This window comes from Misgurnus anguillicaudatus, chromosome 20 (assembly GCF_027580225.2).
Source record: "Misgurnus anguillicaudatus chromosome 20, ASM2758022v2, whole genome shotgun sequence".
NCBI classification, from domain to species: Eukaryota; Metazoa; Chordata; class Actinopteri; order Cypriniformes; family Cobitidae; genus Misgurnus; species Misgurnus anguillicaudatus.
Genome location: NC_073356.2, coordinates 25667545 through 25687678, shown reverse-complemented (window position 1 = coordinate 25687678; position 20134 = coordinate 25667545). Strand labels below are relative to the sequence as shown.

Here is a 20134-nt window from a genome sequence, read left to right as displayed (position 1 = left end):
CAACATCTAGCATCATGTTTTCTTGTTTATAATTCACTGCAATATATGCTACTGGAATGAGTCAGACATGATGCAGAATTCTTCAATATTTTATGTAGTTTATTTTTTTTCCACTGAGTAATTTCAAAATACAAGAATTTGTATACACACCATCCACTGATACAGATACAATAGTAATGCTAATCTACTCTGTCTTCTCCATTTGGCCAATTGTTTTTATAGCATTTAATTTTAAGATTTAAAATATATTTCATTAAAATATTACTGTAGAAATGTAGCCTGTCTTATTCAGTTTTGTACTGTGTTATTGTTTTGAACATAAGTTTAACAGTTTTGAAAACAGTATGTAAGCATGTGCAAATTGTCCTGTATGTATAAAGAGTTTTGGCAGTTGTTGTGTCTGAGTGAGAAAATAATTCATGAAATTTGAGAGATGTACTCATTAAATGCATTTTGTGCCAAAGCAATGATAATTGATCCTCAGTTTAGCCCAAATAGACTTCTGTTGTGCTCACTTTGTGAAGAGTTTTGCAAAAGTGACCTATTGAGAAATGTGTCCTAGCGTCTGTAAAAAAGCTGTAATGTAATACATTTTAGGAATTGAACATTATTATCAAAATTAAAGCCTGTTAAAAATATTGTAAAACATACGTGTGAGCATGTGAAGGGTTCAGGATTTGAGTAATAGTGTGTGATGTTGTTTATGGCCGTGAGACATGAAAGCAATGTTTATGTGCGTGTGAGCAGAAGCGTGTGTCGAGGCTCGTGAGTCACTGCTGAGTGATGCATAGTTTTTGTGTGAACAGGTGAGTTTGCTTGGATTTCAGAAATGCAAAGAGAAGTTGGCACAGTGAAACATTTTACAATACCCTGTGTAGGCTGGGTGTGTGTTGTGTGCTTGTATGCCAGTCATAAAAGCCGCTCCGTTGTGTTTCAGGCATTGTTTACAGTGCTTTCAGCCTCGTGTCGTGTTAACACGCATTATCCTTTTACAGCTGACTGCTGGGAAAACAAAGTTGAGGACCGTGGATTTTATCGCCATCTAGTGTCAGCTGTGCAAAGTCGTTGTTGTGTATTAAAGTAAACTTTTGTTGATTAGATTAGTGTATGATGCAAGGCAAATTTGCTAGTAGCCTAAACCTTTAGCCCAATTATTATAGAGCAATCATTGAACACGCAATGACCCAGTCTGTATTTAAGTCTATTGTTGAAATAGGCCATTTACTAAGCTGTTATTAGGCTACACTGTGTTCCTAAATGTTTAATTGTAGTACCACGTAGCCTGGTTTAATAAATCAGTGTAAGACGTTTATTTCCAAGATCGGTCAGTGTGTGATTATTGACCGAAAGGACTATGATTCCCGGTGAGCATTGCGCGGAGTGCACGGTTGCTACGCAACGCTGTAAAACGAAGATGGACGCTTCCGAGACGCTTGACGATGAAGTTACTTTACAAGGTGAAATAACACTTTATATGTCTTTAAAAACAGTTTAAGAATAGTTTTTACATAGTTACTAATATAACTTTAGCAGTTACGCTTTAGGAAGTACAATTTTGACATGAGAGTTCTGTGAATTCGTAAGCACAATATTGTATTTCCATACATTCTTAATAAATATTAACCAAATCAAATAATATAGTAGGTTGGTCAATTTTTTTTTATAAACCATAGGGTTATTATACAATATTTCATATGGGGGTCTGTGCCAAATACAGACCGAATTCACACCATTTATTGTGTTTGTCACTTTAATTCCAGACCAGATGAATGAGAAGATGAAAGAGGGTGGTGGAAACCTTGCTGAAGAGCAGAGGAGTTTAATACCAGATGACATGTATTACAACTATGAAGAGCTGTGCTCCAAACCCTTCATTTCGGCAGACTCCAACATCCCCCCAAATCTGCTGCATCTCTCGTATCCTAAACCTCATGCAATGATATCATATAGCCTAATAGAGTAGCCAAATGTAATTTTAAGGGGGAGGGCAAAGTAATGAAATGCTACCAAAATGGTGGATTATGGGGCGGTTTCCCGGACAGGGATTAGACTAGTCCTAGACTAAAATAAATGTAAGACCTGTCCAAACTAAAAACATCTTGCACTGACATATCTTAAAATACATCAGTGCCCTTAGTTTGGCCTCAAAATGCACACAAGTAATGATTTTAGTAAGGCATGTTTGTTTAAACTAGTTATATTTCATAATTAAACAAAGGTCTAGTCCTGGCTTAAGCTAATCTCTGTCCGGGAAACCGCCCCTATATGATTTTGGAAAAACAGCGTCACAAAGTAAAATGCAATTATAACTGGTCATAGCCTATATTTAGGATTATTATAAATGATTAATAATTAAAACAAGCAATGACACCCCTCAACATTGATTCTAATGAAAGTAGGGGCCGTATCTCACTGTGCAAAAGCAAACAAAAATGTTGCTTTCATTGTGTCATGTAGTGAGAAGTCAGTATCAAATTATCAAGTCAAAAGCCAAAAATATAGAAAAATAAAATTAAACACCAATTAATCTAATTAATTATTTAATTGATTGAGAGCCCTAAATGAAAGCATATGTACAGTTGGCATGATCAACCAAATCTACGCCCTTGCTTGTAACATTTCGGCATGTTTCCAATACTGCCATCTTGTGACATTACATTCCTAAAAAGTTTCAGTTCATTTTATTCGCTCCTTAAACTGAGTCCAGACATTCTTTTGGCTATGACTGCGGGCGGAGAGGAAACCTGCAGCTATTGGATGAGCACACCTTGGCCTTCATAGCTGGAAATCTGCTTGTCTTACTGGACATAGATACCAAGGAGCAGCGCTACATTCGCACTAGCAGTGGAGGAGGAATCGGTGCCATCATGGTACATTAATACTGACAAATATGTCTGTTAAATTCAAATAAAAACAAAAAGTTGTATAAAAAATGGTCCATACAGTATGAAAGGTAGCACTTTGAAACAGTTTTGGATATGGTACCATCTTTTTGTCTCTTTGCAAAGACTCACCCAAGTAAGCAGTATTTTGCAGTGGCAGAAAAGGGTCATCAGCCTGACATCATCATATATGAGTACCCTTCCCTGCGGCCGTACAGGATCCTCAGAGGTACAGTGCACTGCATTACCACCAGCTATATGTTAAATGGTCAGGTGTCATATGGCATCATACACACTACGAAAAATTACTAAGTGTGATATCTAAACAGCTTAACATTTTGGAGTACAGGTCAAAGAAAATTATATTCTAGGTATTTACCTTACCAGTATGTGTGTTCCCTGCAATATGAATCCCATCGAACGGACTGGCAAATAGGTTTCATTCAAAAATGTTGATGATTTGCTTATAAAATCTTATATTACACCTGTTTTTATGTAAAGGGGGTACAGATAGCACATACAGCTTTGTGGATTTTAACCGTGATGGCTCTCTACTGGCGAGTGTGGGTGGAGAGCCGGACTATATGCTCACAATTTGGGATTGGAAGCAGGAACAGGGGATACTTTGCAATAAAGCGTTTTCTCAGGAAATCTACAGAGTCACGTTTTCTCCAGACTGCGCCGGACAGCTCACTACCTCCGGTTCTGGACATATCAGGTCTGTGCTGATTCTGCTAATGCCAGTTTTAAATGTATGTGCTTTTCATTGCTTTTAAAGATGCCTCCGGTTTGTGCTAATAAAATGTGCCATTTATTTATGTTAAAAATCTTTTAATATAGGTTTTGGAAAATGGCCAGTACCTTCACTGGTTTAAAGTTGCAAGGGTTGTTGGGAAGATTTGGAAAAACGACAGTAACAGATATAGAAGGATATGTGGAGCTTCCCGATGGCAAGGTTATTACATTGCACGTTTTCACACATGCAACTTCTGTGCACCAAACAGAATTACAATCTGTTATTTTAAGAAGTTTGGCTCAACCAAACCCCTACTTTTTTGTCTGCACAAAGTTACATTTGCAAGCTGTCTGCGCCTTTAAATGATTAGTCAATTTTCATAAAAAAAAAAATCCAGATAATTTACTCACCACCATGTCATCCAAAATGTTGAAGTCTTTCTTTGTTCAGTCGAGACGAAATTATGTTTTTTGAGGAAAACATTCCAGGATTTTTCTCATTTTAATGGACTTTAATAGACCCCAACACTTAACAGTTTTAATGCAGTTTAAAATTGCAGTTTCAAAGGACTCTAAACAATCCCAAACGAGGCATAAGGGTCTTATCTAGCGAAACGATTGTCATTTTTGGCAAGAAAAAGAAAAAAATATGCACTTTTAAACCACAACTTCTCATCTTCCTCCGGTCCTGTGCGACCTCACGTAATACGTCATCACGTCAAGAGGTCACGAATGACGTATCGAAACTACGCCTCAGTATTTACAAGTGTGGAGAAAGAGGAGCGTTCCAACGTTGTTGTATGTGGAATGATACTAATTAATGTCTTTGTGTCAGTTTATTGTTTAAAATGATTCACAAATGTCAGTTTCATATATGTAACACGTGACCTTTTGACATCATTACGCAATTACGTGAGTTCGCGCTGTCTCGTCACACGAACGGAGGAAGACGAGAAGTTGTGGTTTAAAAGTTCATATTTTTTATCTTTCTTGCCAAAAATGACAATCGTTTCGCTAGATAAGACCCTTATGCCTCGTTTGGGATCGTTTAGAGTCCTTTGAAACTGTGTTGAAACTGCAATTTTAAACTGCAATTTTAAACTGCATTAAAACTGTGTGTTGGGGTCCAGTAAAGTCCATTAAAATGAGAAAAATCCTCAAAAAACATAATTTCTTCTTGACTGAACAAAGAAAGACATCAACATTTTGGATGACATGGTGGTGAGTCAATTATCTGGATTTTTTTTTTAAGAAAATTGACTAATCCTTAAATAATCCTTAGAAAATAATATTTCTCTTTCTCTCTTAAGGTGGTGTCGGGATCAGAGTGGGGAAACATGCTCCTTTGGGAGGGTGGTCTAATAAAAGTAGAAATATGCCGTAAAGGACGACGCACCTGTCATGCTGGAACCATACATCAATTTAACCTGGATGAGGGAGAACTAATTACAATAGGCTCTGATGGAGCAGTCAGGGTATGTACTGGAGTATATTTTACCCTATTAATGAATTAAAAAGTAAGTCTGACCTCAGTTTAGTTTGTTAGAAATGATTCAGATTGTACTACATGGTAAAGATGTTTTGATTTCTTACCACCCAATCATTTTTAGGGCTGGAACTTGGAGACCATAGACTCAGCAGATGCTGTGGACGAAAGTGGCCTGTTTGAGATCGAACCTATGAATGAATTAATAATAGGTCGTAATGTCAGCTTGCGCTCTATGGTCAAGAGTTCTATCCCAGAAACCTCCATCTGGTTTGCTCAGGTTTAGATACATCCATTCTGCCTGTTTACACACATTCAATGTTTCTAAGCAGCTGAGCCTACATACAAGATTGTTGTATTTTTATTTGAAATAGGACTCTAATGGTGGTATTTGGAAACTGGATCTATTATTTGGATCTATTAACACTGTGAGTCACTAATAAAGATACAAATCATATGTTGTTGATTTTTATGATGGGGCATGTTTTGGTCATCATTTACACTTTTATTATGCAGACTCAAGATCCACAGTGTCTTTTCTCATCTCATGCTGGTGTCATTCAGGGCTTAGATGTTTCTGGAAATAGCCACCTTGTGGCCACAACAGCCCTGGACGGTAAGACAGTATTGAGCAAACCTATACATACAGCGGGGAAAATAAGTATTTGAAACACCAGCATTTTTATCAATAAGGGGATTTCTAAGTGGGCCATTGACACAAGATTTCCAACAGATGTAGCCATCAAGACAAATATTGAATTCATACAAAGAAATCTGAACATTTAAGTATACAAGTTGAGTCATAATAAATAAAGTGAAATGACACAGGGAATGAGTATTGAACACACTTTATTTAATACTTTGTAGAAAAGCCTTTGTTGGCGATTACAGCTTGTCTGCATTGCTCAGGAGTGATTCTGGCCCATTCTTTCACACAAATCTTGAAGGTTCCTTGGGCCTTTTTTTATGAACTTTGATCTTCAGTTCTTTGCATAGATTTTCTATGGGATTTAGGTCAGGTGATTGACTGGCCCATTCAAGCAACTTGATTTTCTTTCTTTGAAACCACTTCATTGTTTCCTTGGCCTTGATGAGGTTATGGGCAATGAGAAGCCTTTATAGGCCATCAATTAGGACTAAAACAGCTGATATCAAATATGACTGATAGGGGGCAGGGTTTCTATCTCAATACTCACAGATTTCAGGTGATCTCCTGGCTTTCTATGCCAATTTACACCTTGTTCTCTTCATGTGTTCATTACTTATTCCCTGTGTCATTTCACTTTATTTATTATGACTCAACTTGTATACTTAAACATTCTGATTTCTTTGTATGAATTCAATATTTGGGTTGATGGCTACATCTGGTGGAACTTTTGTGTCAATAGCCCACTTAGAAATCCCCTTCCTGATAAAAATGCTGATGTGTCAAATACTTACTTTCCCCGCTGTATCATTGTATCTCTATGAGCAATAACAACTGATTTTTTCTCCTACTCAGCCTCTGTTAGGGTATTTGACTTTCTTTCAAAGAAAGAGCTCACGATAAGCCGATTCAAACAGGGGGGAACCACATTGACCTGGGCTTCAGACATGGTAATGCAACCTTTTAGGGGCTTTTCCCATATGTAATATTTTTCTCCTCTTGCTTTGTTTGTGGTGATGTTGTGCATTCCCAAAAACATTGAAGCTGTTGTTTTACTATATGTGTATTTGTTTGATTTGTCTTTGCAGGTGAACAGTGCTGCAAGTCTGCTAGCTGTTGGTTTTAGTGATGGTGTTGTGCGTCTCTTGGAGCTGTATAACCCTCGGAGTCTGTACGCAGTTGCTGGACGGAGTCACGCTGGAGATGCCGAACTCTTTCTCAAAGAAGCTCTCAAACCCCATAATGCTTCTGTGACAGCCATTGCTTATGAGAGAACTGGAAAGATCATGGCTACTGCGGTAAGTGTTGTATGAGTGAGTGTAATTTTGTGTTTGTGAGAGGTTAACTTTTGTTTTTTGTCTTTGCAGAGTACAGATTGCACTGTGTTCTTCTTTACGGTGGGCGACAAATATGACCCTATTGGGTTTGTTACTGTTCCAGGGCCTGTGCAAGGTCTGCAGTGGTCACCTCAGTCTCATGTGAGTAATGATTGTGGTGTGTTTAATGGCTTAGATATAAAAGCTTTTTTTCTGATCATACAATATATTAAAGCACACTGAAGGTTTGTGTATGTGTGTGTGTGTGTGTGTGTGTGTGTGTGTGTGTTTAAAGGAAAAAAGTACTTTGTTGATCTTCTGCCAGAATGGTCACGTGATGGAAGTTCAGTGTCCTGATGCTGGGTCTCAGGCCGGAGGAAACACCTTCCAGCTCTCAGACCTTTCCAGAAAGCATTTCTGCTTCAGCAGCATCAAGTCTCGCATTAAGGTTAATCATTCACTCTTTTTTCTCTTCCACACACACGTATTTGCTGCTATAATGTTGCGGCTTATGGATATGTGTGTTTGCAGAGAGATGCAGAGATTGCACTCAGACAGGCCAGAAAAGAAGACAAAAAGAAAGAAAGAGAAGAGCGCTTAAAGAAGTTAAGAGAGTATGACCCGGATGCCACAGAGGAGCATCTATTGGAGGAAGAGGAAGAAGAGGAGGAAGAGGAACTGCCCCCTCTGTACACTCCTTCTCCACCCAGTCCTCTTCACTGCGGATTTTACTCAACACCAGACTCATTTTGGCTGTCTATGGTATAAATATAAACACAGACGGAGCCCACTGTACAGGACAGGTGTGCTGTATGAAATACTGAAATGCATTGTTTGAATTGTTTCAGGGTGGCTATGATTCGGGGTATCTGTACCATTGTAAATTCTCAGAAGAGCAGAGCCAGGATGCTTTAGAGAGGAGAGATGAGCCTTTCTCTTTTATAGCTGTGGATGACACAGACCATAACTCCATTCTCACCATCACATTCAAGTGAGGTCTTCAACTTCCATCTCCATGAGAAATTCTCATTTTTTATTTGGGAGATGCTTTTATTCAAAGCAACTTACAGTGCATTCAAGCCATATGTATTTTTTTTATCAGTATGTGTGCTCCCTAGAAATTAAATTCATGACCTTTGCGCTCAAAACAGCCAAAAAAAGCATTTTTCACCCAGCACTGATTTCTTACGCTCCCTGTCTCAGTTCCAGCAAGCAGTTGATGTTGTGTGGCATGCAGGATGGCAGTGTAAGAGTTTATCCCATACAAGCATCAGACCCTCAGCTCAGCTCCATGCAGGCTTACTGGGCCCTCAGCATCCATGACAACCAGAATGGCTGTGTGCGGCACCTCCGTTGCAGCTATGATGACATGTTCGTCCTGACCGCTGGAGAGGACGGCAACATCTTCTCTTTCAGCTGTCTGCCAGAGGAGGAGCTCCAGAGAACAATGCAGCTCAAACAGGCCAAAGTGCCATCCCCACGGGTTAGTGTGTTCATATGTGTGAGAGTGGGTGAGCGTGTGCTTTCGTGTGTTTTAACTTTCCCCATATGGCAAAAAATATGTTTTTAAATATATCTTTAAATACATTTCAAAATATACAAAAAATGGCCAAAATTGCTGAAATATATTTTGGAAAATGTTTTAAAATATATATTTTTACCCATATATTTTTTATATTTTGAAATATATTTAAAAAATAAATATATTTTAAAGCAAGGAAATATAATCACGTTGCATGGGAAGAAAAATGAAAAACGTTATGTTAATGTTACAAACTTGTAACCTATAACCTGTAACAGATTTAAAAAGGTTAAATTAAATACATTTTTTAACTTCAAAAATATACTATATAAAATTTTATTGTATTTACAATATATTTAAAATTTTGGCCAAGAATATATTTCTTGCCATATGGGTTGTAAAATTAGAAATGTATTTGCTTGCCCTTACATTTTCAAATAAATTTAGTTTTAATTTTTATATCAACATATGCTTTCAAATTCAAACATATAGCATATATTTAAAACATATTTTTGGCCAGAGAAATTAATTATTTTGCCGTTTGGGCCTCTATGTTGTTCCTGAAAACAGGTTGGATTGGAGATGGAGAAACCAGCTCAGGATATAGAGGATCCATCTGCGTACAGGTGACACAGTGTTATTTAATTAAAGGGGACATATCATAAAAATCTAGTTTAAGTGCTATAATTGGCTCCCCAGTGCTTCTATCAACCTAAAAAAATGTTTAAAAGATCAACTCATTAACTTAGTTTTGCTAAACCATTCTCTGCAAGCATGTGAAAAAATAGGTTACTGAAATTAGGTCCCCCCTGTGATGTCACCGTCAGAATCTGCACTGTGATACCACCCCTGAATCTGCACTATCCAACCACGGCGGTGCCATTTGGTGCAGGGATTAGCTCATTTGCATTTTTAAGGACACACCCAAAACGAGAATATTTTTGCTGACACCTACAAAACGGCAATTTTAACATGTTATAATAAATTATCTATATGGTATTTTGAGCTAGAACTTCACATATGTACTCTGGGGACACCCAACATGTATTTAACATCTTTAAAAAGCCTTGTGAAATGTCCCCTTTAAGTCTAGTCCAGTTTTCTGAGGTCAAGTGCTTTTCAACTTGTGTGCCATAGCCCCCCTCTGTGGGCCAATCAGGTATTGCATATTAGCTGTTATGTCTTTTTATTCAGAATCTAAGTTGCATAATTATCACAGTCAATGTGTTACATTAATGTAGTTAATTCTTTTTTGTTGTAATTTTTTGTAGTCATTGTTCCAGGCTATGTCTTTAGAAACTTTGCACATGTGTTGTGGTGTTGGTGTTGCCAAGCCTAACACCAACTCAATTTTTTAATGCATCTTTAATAAAATATTTGAATATACAGTGAAGATTGAGTCAATCCATTGCATTTATATTAAAATGAGGTTTGCTTATAGTTTACATTATATGGTTTACAGAAATTGTATGTACATTTATGTACACTGTGTGTGCACAGCATAGAAACAGCTAAGCAGAAGCTAGAGTTGGACCGCAAGCTGAAAGAAGCAGAAGAGAGGAAACAGGAGAGACGGAAGATGCTGGTGGAACTGCAGAGTCGATTTCAAGCTTTACTGGAGCAGAACCAGAACATTCCAGACCATATCCGCCTTCATCGCTCGGTGCACACCTCTCACATATGCTCAGAACAAAATGCACATATATTTTGGAGTCACGGTAACAATTACAAAATGCTTCCTCCTGATCCCTCATGCTTGTAGGAGTTTGAACTGGATCCATGCTTCCGTGAGGAGATAGAGCAGCAGACGGAAGAGGGAGTGATGGTGGTCCGGAAACAGCTCGCCTGGGATGAGGAGAGACATCGCTTGGGTCTCAACAAACTTCAAACCATGTACTTATATCCAGAGCTAACCCATTCACCATTACACTTTTTAGTTTTCCCTTGCTGACACTCAGTGTCCGTCTCTGTAGGTTTTCAAAGTCAGCGGTGCAGGACACGGTCACAGTGTATGCATTCGAAAGTGTACATCGGATCTCCACCTACAGGCTGCTTGCTCTGTCCCCCATACAAATACAGCAATACCAGCGTAACAGAGACATATCTCGAAGTGGACCTGTGGAACAAAAACAGTGGAGGGACAAAGCACAGCCCAACAAAGAAATCCACAATATTACACGTAAGTGAAGAAAAGTGTGTGTGTGTACTATTTAAATGGTTGTGCATGCTTGTAACATTCAGTATTAATACATTCAGTATTAAAGAATGTTAATACTGAATTTAATACAAGACTTTCTTAACTTTCTTTCTGTCTTCAGGGTTAAGTAAGTCAGGGAAACTGGCCAACAGGGAAGCAGAGAAATTGTCCAAAGCAGAGGAAATCCAAGCCAGAATAAAGGAAAGGAAAAAGGAATGGGAACAATTGTGAGTGCATCTTTTTTCAATTCAATTCAATTTTATTTATATAGCGCTTTTCACAATAGGTAATTGTTTCAAAGCAGCTTTACATTAATAGAAGCTGTGAAAAGCACAGAAAATCGACAGATAGCATAACATAATACACGCTAGCATAAGCTAAATTTGCGGCTATGAATCAACATTATAAGCGGCGTATAGACGGGTTGCACGGCGACGTCACTAACTGGTTGCGCGCGCAACCGAGAGGCAGAAAGAAGAGACGTGCATTGTGTTGTATGCTAGTAGCGGTGTCTGTAATTCAAAATGCCAAGGAATTGTTGCGTGGAAAATAGTACCAACAGAGTCAGTGCTGGGTGCCTGATGTTAACATACCAGTAGATGCGACTATTACGTTACTAGCATTATAATTATAACATTATAATTCATACATGTATCACAGTAACACTGCAAAAATAAAGACAGAAAAACAGATCCAACTAAAATCAAGTCTTATTTATATACAAACAATAAAGAACGCTTCAATAATTAAGGTTGTTGCAGTAGCAGATCAGCTCACCAATCGGGCTTTCTGCCTCTTGGTTGCGCGCGCACCCTGCAATGTTTGTAAACTTTCAACCCCTCTATAACTAATGTAACGTATAGAAGAGGGTGCTATAAGTTAAGCCAAAGAAGGCTGCCTCCCCGGGTTGAAAAACCCCCTTTACACATGTAAATGAATAAGGAGATTAAGTGGGTTCTGCCGGTGGTCGTTGGTCAGGCATCAGCTGGGTATCACGTTGAAGGACGGCCAGTAGATCAGAGGTGTGCCGACCTTCACATTTACCAGAACTGGGTCTGTTTTCTCATTGTCCTCGGGGTCAAGGACGAGACAGAGAGAGAGAACCAAAATTCTATTAGCGTAGGGGCCGTTCACATGTAATGTAAGTGTCACACAGTGATGTAGTTTAAATCAGCTTAGTTCCAGACAGGCTAACTATTGCGGCATAAGTATGTTACCCACAGTTGAGGATTTAGAAAATTGGGGGCCCAATGCGAAGCTATCTATGGTGAGAAAATGAAGGGGGTTAGTTGTAACACTTGCATCTATATGTGTCTTTCTCTCTCTTTGACCCAGTTTAGACCTAGTCAAATACATTTTGGATGTTTGCGTTCAGTATGGGTACATGCTTCTTTTAAAAGCACCCAAAAATTAGATTTTAGCAAGGGCTTGTGTAATTTATGAGTGTGTGTAACACTGTTTAGTACCTCCTCAGCTTTGCCTCCAAGCCCAGCAAGGACTATGAGGACCCTAAGGATGTAGAAGCGATACGATTGGCTAAAGAAAATTTGGGTGACTTTAAGCTAAAGACAGCCGAAGACTTCACCATTCCTGAACACTTGAGAATGAACGTAGAGAAGAAGAGAATGCAGCTTATGGAATTGGAGATAAAGGTGAACAACATATCATTTAAAACATACTGATGAGCTTTAAAGATATAAGACTCAATCTCTGATATATATATATGTATTTTTGTGTACAGATCTACGAGAAAAAATCTGAGATGAATGCCCGTGTGATGGCTCTAAGAGACAGTAAGGTGCAGATCATTTCTCAGCTCCATTCTCAAGTGGAACAGCTGCATATGATTCAGCAACGTCTGCCACCTGAGAAGCGTCACGCATTGCCTGCTGTGCCCATCCTGGTGCCGGATGAAATTCCAGAGAAGAAACACAGATACACCAGGGCCACTCTGGAACGTTTCGCCACCCTTCGGGCCAAGATGGTTTCCACTGGACTGGATGAAAAGGAGATCGGGCAAAATATCCTTAAACTGCTTGAACAGGAGTCACAAGATACACAAAACGATGCTCAGAATGCACTTATGGAGGAAGAAGGTGTGATAGATATGCACTCTCAAAGGCCGGACGAGGAGCTCGGAGAGATAGAAAGGGAGATGAGAGAAGCAGAAGAGATCAGAAATCTGTACCAGCAGGACGCACTTCTTAAACAGATGCATGTTCTGTCTGTCTATGAAATATTGCGTGCATAAACATCCGTTCATGAAGACCATCAAGAACCTGATTTCTTTGCAGATGAATGAGGCAGTGTGGGGCTTTGACGCCGAGCTGCGCCTGTTGCGTCATGAGAAGCAGGAGTTGGATGTTCAGATGAAACTGGCTGATCTCAGACAAGTGATCCTGTTGGCGGAGCTGCAGCTGCTGAAGGAGTTTGAGAAGAGAGAGAACATTCTACAGGAACGGTTAAACAAGTATATACAAGAAGGGCAGGAAATCACGGTGAGAGAGACACACTTTTAATCTGTCTATGTCAGATCACAACTGAATTGGTATTGTTTGCTTGTTTGTGTGTCAGGCCAAAATGAGTGAGTGTAAGCACCAGATTGAGGTAAAGAGGAGCGAGATCGTCAAACTCCAGAATGAGGAGAAAACAATCGCGACCACCTTTAAGACATCACTGGGGGAGAACAACAAGTTTGAGGAGTTCCTTACCAAAGTGTTTAAGAAAAAGATCAAACGTGTGAAGAAGAAAGAAGCAAGGGGAAGTGAAGGTGGGCTGCATATTAAGAATGTTTGATTTATCAAAATAGAAAAAGTAAAAATACAAAAGTGTATTTGGCTGTGTAAACAATATATTAGGGGAATTATAATAGCAGCAACAGTGCAGAAAATGTGACTGTCCATCTGAAATTGAAACTTTTAGGGTCTGTGCACTTTTTTATCCCCAATGAGGACACTAAAATTGTTTTTTCTACTTATGTAAATCAGGCTTGTGCACAATTCAGAATTAAATTGAGAATGACTCCTAAATTCCAATTCAATTCTTGAATTTGAATTGAATTTGAATTGATGTCAAAAACAGGATCTAGAATTACAATTCGAATCTGAATTAAAGGAAGCAGAATTGCAATTCAATAGAAATTCAAAGAAATTCATATACATATTATACAGTAAGTAAAGTGTTAAAAATGAAGCTTTCAGTATATGTCAGATATGATTGCATTACATAATCTATAAATTACATTAGTTTGAACTACTTACATTAACAGAAAATGTTTTCCCCCAGCAATTAATGTTCAAAACTCTAGTCACATAACAACTAATGAAGTTTGATTTTTTGTAATTGTAATTTTGTGGAACACGATGGAGCATGACTTCATTTCCCTGAATGTTTTAATTTAACCAAGTATTTAAAATGGTTTCCAAACAATTTTTCAAAGTAACTTTCCTAACACTGAATGTATGTGAGATTCTTTCTGTTTTGTTTGTGGAATTTCTTTGAATTGCCATGAATTTAATTCCACTTCCTGTCATTCCAATTCAACTTCCTGTAGGGCGGAGTCAATTCAATTCAAATTCCAATTCATGAATTGAATGGAGGCCAATTCTGAAATTCTGAATTGTGCACAAGCCTGATGTAAATATGTACATTTGTCACTTTGTGTTATGTAATGACTATGTGTCATTTTTGTCAGGTGGTGATGTAGAGGAAGAAGATGACAGTGATGAAGACTCTGATGAAGAATCAGACGGGGACAATGATGAGGATTATGAAGATTCTGAGTTTGGAGCGCCGCTTGACGACAGCGTGTGCCCACCAAGTGAGATCAACATCCCGTTCAAACCTATCTGAAATGAAAAGTTAGCACATTAGGATTTAGTTTAATACTTGCATACAGTCCTGATCTCACGAATATCCGTGTTATTGTCACGGAATATTTTGCTCATTTATTCGTGTCATTGTCATGGATCTCCGCATTTTTCCGTGTCCGTACCACGGACTTTCTTTTCTGTGTCAGTTTCATGTATTGGTTACTCAATTGTTTTCTTTCTGTGACATAAAATGTCATCCTAACCCAAACCCAACTTCAACCCTATCAGGATAATTGTTTAAAAAACCGGAAAAAAATAGTATAAACCCAAACCCCAAATCTAACCCCAAACCCATGCGAAAATGGTTTAAAAATAGGAAAAACAATTGAGTAACCAATAGGTGAAACTGACACGGAAAAGAAAGTCAGTGGTACGGACACGGAAAAATGCGGATATTCGTGACAATGACACGGACAAATGAGCAAAATATTCAGTGATTATAACACAAAACTTTGTGAGATCATGTTGCAACAGTGTATGATTAGGTAGAAAGTAAAACAACATAAAAAAAATTGTGGCTTTAAAATGAATTTGCGTTAACGCGTTATTAACACGTTAATTTTGACAGCCCTAATAAAAACATAAAATACAGTATATAAAATATTTATTGTATATATACAGGCCACCACCACCAGACTTGTTGTTTTAGAAGTTTTAATGTCCATCCCTATTTATTTTTCAATCTATTTTATTAAGATACAAACAAAAAATACAGGAAATATGTACAAAAAATTAAAAATAAAAGTTTCAGGACTAAATGTCGTCTTTATGCATCATCGCTGTTTAGTGTGACCTCTCTTGGCACTAAACACATATTGACCGTTTTTGAGCAGAATGAAGTAAAAAGACTAATTTCTTTAAAATTACAAATTAGGATTTAATTTTATTTAGGTTTAAGAGATCCTGCAGTTTCCTGCTATTGCTCAAGTGGAAGGGGAGCTTACCCTAAAAACCTGACACATCAGTTTACATTTTTATACAGTTTTTAATACTATATACACATTTCCTGTATTTTTTGGATATATAAAGAGACTGAAAAAACAATTATATATGATCACTATAACATTGCAAAAACAACAAATCTAAATGTGGCATGTTGGCATAAGACTTTTGCACAGTACTGTATATAATAATAACAATTATAATATTGAGTTTGTTAGTGATTTGTTGTTGCTGATGTAGTGAGTCTCATTGGCCCTTTATGTATGTGTCTGGGTGAGTTTTAGATTGTGATCTCAACCTCTTCGAGAACACGCTGGCATTGCGTGAACATCGCCTGGATGTCGAGGAGCAGATTCAGGAAGAGATGAAAAGTGTCAACAGTTTAAAGGAGGAGTGTGATGCATTAGTTAAAAAAGTAAGAGAGAACATATTCTATCTATTTAATTGCTTGCCCATACAGAAAAAACACACAGGGTTCGTTCGTTTGTTTGTTCGTTTGTTACTACCCACACTAGGAGAAGATCGTGCAGAACAACCGTAAAGCTGCAGAGGGCGATCTGGAGCTCATTAATCGAGAAAAACAGCAAAGGCTTAATGAGATCGACGTGGTGGTGCCGCTCAGACTCCACCAGGTGTGAACACAACACATACAATTTTATCTTTATTACATACCACAAAGTCAGTAATGAACATACTGGCATAAGGAAATTCGTTGCTTATCAAGTTGATGAATAGAAACCAACATTAATGTTGTATATATAATAATGCCATGTACAGTAAACCTCATGGCTGAAAATTATTACCACCAATTGCATGATCACTTTCCTTTTTTGTCTGCCTGAGCAGATAGATTATGTGAAAAGTGGTCTGATGCTCGGTGAGCTGGACTCTGCATTGGTGGTTAACACAGATGTTCTTGAACGCCTGGAGATACGCATTAAAGAGCTGCAGCAGGAGAAGACAGATCAGTGGGAGCTATATAAGCAAGCCGGACAACAACACGTTCAGCTCAGACAAGACCTTAAAGACATGGAGGCCAGAATAAAGGGTCAGAGATATACACAAAACACAACATCGCTACATACCTATACTCTCAGACAAAATGGTACAAAGTAGTTAGCGGCTGGTGACTTCTTTTTTTTGAGGGCGCTCGATGCAAAGTTTGTCACAACATGTGTGTAGCCCGTCATGTGTGTGGTTCCTTTTCTCAAAATATGTGTTCTGCTCATCAAAAGATCCTGTGTGCATCACGTGTCTTGTCAAAATAAGTGCCTGCTGCAGATGCGTCTAAAGGGTTTATGATAAATAAGACGCTCGAGTTTGCCAGATACTCGCATAATCTCATGTGTAATCAGAGTTTACTGTTAATGGAGTGTCTTGTGTGTATTTTGTGAACGTGAGCGTCTCTTTTATCATAAACGGTTTTGACGCGTGTGCAGCAGGCACTTATTATGACAAAACACGTGATGCACATGGTTTACATGATGCAACAAACACATATTTTAAAACGCAAGCAACACACATGACACTCCAAACACTTTTTTTTTAATTAACGTCTCTCGGATGAGCAGTCATGAGCCGCCACTGATACAAAGCTACCCCAAGGTCCTAATATGTACCATTTAGTTACAAATATAAATACATTTGGTATCAATATATACCTCTGAGGTACCAATTTGTACCTCAGATAATATACACTCTGTAGGTACAAAGGTTTACTTTTTGAAAGGGTACTGCCCCAATGACGGCGTTTTTGCCTTTTCTCTGAGAGTGTACAAAATTGGGAGACTTTAGCAAGGCTGCCCCTGCAAAGAAAAGTAAAGAAGTTTTCTTAATCACTTTCAGGAATCAAGGTTCCCAATCAAATGTCACATTCCCGGACTTTCCCCTGACTTTCACTGACTAAAAAACTGAATTTCCTTAACCTATGTCTGAGATGCCGTGAGTCTGATAATGTAGTGTACACCGTGAATTTACAAAAATGTGGCTAAAATGTGTGAAATGAATAAACAGTGTCAATGTCTAAATTGTAGTCAGCGGAGACTTGGACCCGGTAATAGTATTACTTGTGTCACAAGTTAAAGGCGGAGTCCACAATGTTTGAAAAACGCGTTGGAAAAGGAGACGGGCCGACTACCAAAACACACTTATAGCCAATCAAATCAAATCAAATGCCGGGTTGCGTATGTGTGGGGCGGGTCTATCAACAGAAGGTCCAGATTCTATTGGGGTAGGGGCGTGTTTATTTGGGTGATTTCAAATATCAACATTGGCTTTCAAACATCGTGGACTCCGCCTTTAAGAAGCGGATTACATTTTGATAAATAGAAACTAAAATTTAAAGCAACAAATCAAAATCTCTGATATTCCATGACTTGAACAAAAAATTATAGAATTCCCTGACTTTCAATGTCAAAGACTTTTTAAAATTTCTTGATATTCCAGAAATTCCATGACCCGTAGAACCCTGAGGAATTAAATCAGTAATGCATAGTAAAAATAAAAAGTAGTACTACTTTAAAATAATATACAATTTACTTTAGCTCTACAAAAATTCTTATTGAAGAATTCATTTTGGTGCTTTAACAAAATAAAACTTTCATATTTAAAATAAAAAAACTGCATTTGTTTGTAGAGTCAGAAGTGTGTTGCGAGCAGACGATGCTGATGAAGTTCAGAAGGCTAGTTGACCTTGAGGTTCTGCAGACTTTGTCAGACAACAGGAAGCTAAAGGAGATGAGACAGGAGATCACAGAGCAAGAGGATAAATATAAACGGGAGCTGAAACGTTATGAGGTATAGTACACACACACATTTTCACTCACATGTCCCCTAAAGCAGAATAAACAGCAGTTCTTATTTCTGTGGTTTTGTTCTTTATTGTGTATGTTTGTATATATACATGCTTGTGCATACCAGGTAAAAGTTAAAGAAGCAGAAGAAGCTCTAAATGAAGTCACGAGACAGAACACAGAAAGACTACGTGAAATGAACAGTCTGCTCAGTCAGAAAAACATGATGGACGCCCAACTCAACTCCAGACAAAGCAATACGGTATTGTCTATTATTTTTGTCTATGTGTAAATTATACCTGGCATAATTATCAAGGGTAGATTTGTATGTGACTTTGTAAAAAAGTAAATTTTTGGAATCAACCCCACAATTTATACATGCTTTAAGTCAACATAATCCACAGATTCATATGTGTGTTTGTTTAAGGTGAGTCCGTTTCACCGCAGTTGTCCTGCTGAGGAACAGGAGCTGCAGAGCCTACAGCAGCTATTGGAAGCTCAAGCACAGGAAATCGAAGCTTTAAACCAAGAGATCTTCACACTCTCACGCAAAGACAGTCACGTTCTCCCCCCGCTTGAACCTGTTTTGCCTACTGTTCCCACTCTGTCCTACTGTAACACAGCCAGCACACGCACATACTCTGGTGTGCGCAGGAAATACAGTCTCAGCAGCAAAGCTATGAAATAGATCACAACTCACTGCACACAATGTTATACATAGCTGAATGTGAAATAAATATTAAAATAGATATAAAAGGCATGAAATTGCTTCTGCAGAATTTGCTCTATGAAGAAAAAATAAAAATGATCAAATGACAAATGGTGACTAATAATTTCAAAATTGTTAAACATTGACCTTCACTTGAGTCTTTGGCATTATAATTGATGTTGATTTTATTATATTTCTTATGTTTCTTCTCAAAGCAAAGATTTCATGGAAACATGAAATACATGAAACTTTGTTTATTTTCTGATTTTACTGTCAGTTTATTTTATTGCTTTTCACATCCCCATATTGTTTCCAAAGCAGTAACTTCTGTAACTTTTATTTTATTTTAAAAGAGTGTCATGTCTGTGAAAGACCGTCTGAAAGGAAATAAATTAGCAATTTAATTATGCATTATGATTCTAATCTAAATCTCACACACAAAAACTGTAAGATCTATATCTATAATGTAATTATAACAGGAAAGACAAAAAATAATTTTGTAACATGCAAATACAGAAAATTGTGTCATTTTTTTAATGCTGCACCTGCAGGAACGCGAGACGTGCGCGAGCATCGGCGTGTGACTGTGACGTCACACGCATTGCGGCTCCCTGAGATTGGGAATGAAAGGAAATACGGGAGGAGATGATGATGTACAGAATGGGTCAAATTAAATACAGTCCAGGGAATAAAAATTATTAGTAAATGATTTCGGAGACTCGCTGGTTGCGGCATAAGCTCACTAGACATCTGAGTAGTTAAAAGATTTGACAAATCTAGAGAGACTCGCGTTAAGGACAAAAGCAAACACTGTGACACCTTCATTGTAGTTGCTGTGGTCAACGTTACAACACGGAGTCGAAGAGGACACCTAAGCTACGCTGCATGTTTTATCTGGATAATAATAATAAATGGATTAAATTATTTCCGCATTGATTGGAGTCAGCTCACTTGTAAGTAACCAAATTCATCATATAATATTAAAGCATAGCATTGTTTTGACTAATAATGTTTTTCCAACTACGTGGCTTGTCA

At 38.0% G+C, this 20134-nt stretch overlaps 1 protein-coding gene across 1 annotated transcript; it reads left to right on the top strand.

Annotated features, from left to right (window-relative positions):
• The first annotated feature begins 1212 nt into the window (after nucleotides 1-1212).
• LOC129454645 (cilia- and flagella-associated protein 44) lies at nucleotides 1213-19517 on the top strand. Its single transcript, XM_073858371.1, has 33 exons — nucleotides 1213-1457; nucleotides 1761-1917; nucleotides 2708-2870; nucleotides 3009-3111; nucleotides 3384-3600; nucleotides 3723-3837; nucleotides 4928-5092; nucleotides 5228-5383; nucleotides 5478-5531; nucleotides 5620-5719; nucleotides 6605-6699; nucleotides 6838-7047; nucleotides 7117-7227; nucleotides 7361-7513; nucleotides 7597-7827; nucleotides 7914-8056; nucleotides 8269-8548; nucleotides 9158-9213; nucleotides 10088-10250; nucleotides 10350-10480; nucleotides 10561-10766; nucleotides 10906-11011; nucleotides 12259-12436; nucleotides 12526-12999; nucleotides 13082-13282; nucleotides 13359-13554; nucleotides 14479-14604; nucleotides 15883-16013; nucleotides 16114-16230; nucleotides 16445-16646; nucleotides 18234-18394; nucleotides 18518-18652; nucleotides 18818-19517. The coding sequence occupies exons 1-33, from the start codon at nucleotides 1355-1357 to the stop codon at nucleotides 19076-19078; spliced, it is 5400 nt and encodes a 1799-aa protein (XP_073714472.1). The 5' UTR covers nucleotides 1213-1354; the 3' UTR covers nucleotides 19079-19517.
• Nucleotides 19518-20134: the final 617 nt, after the last annotated feature.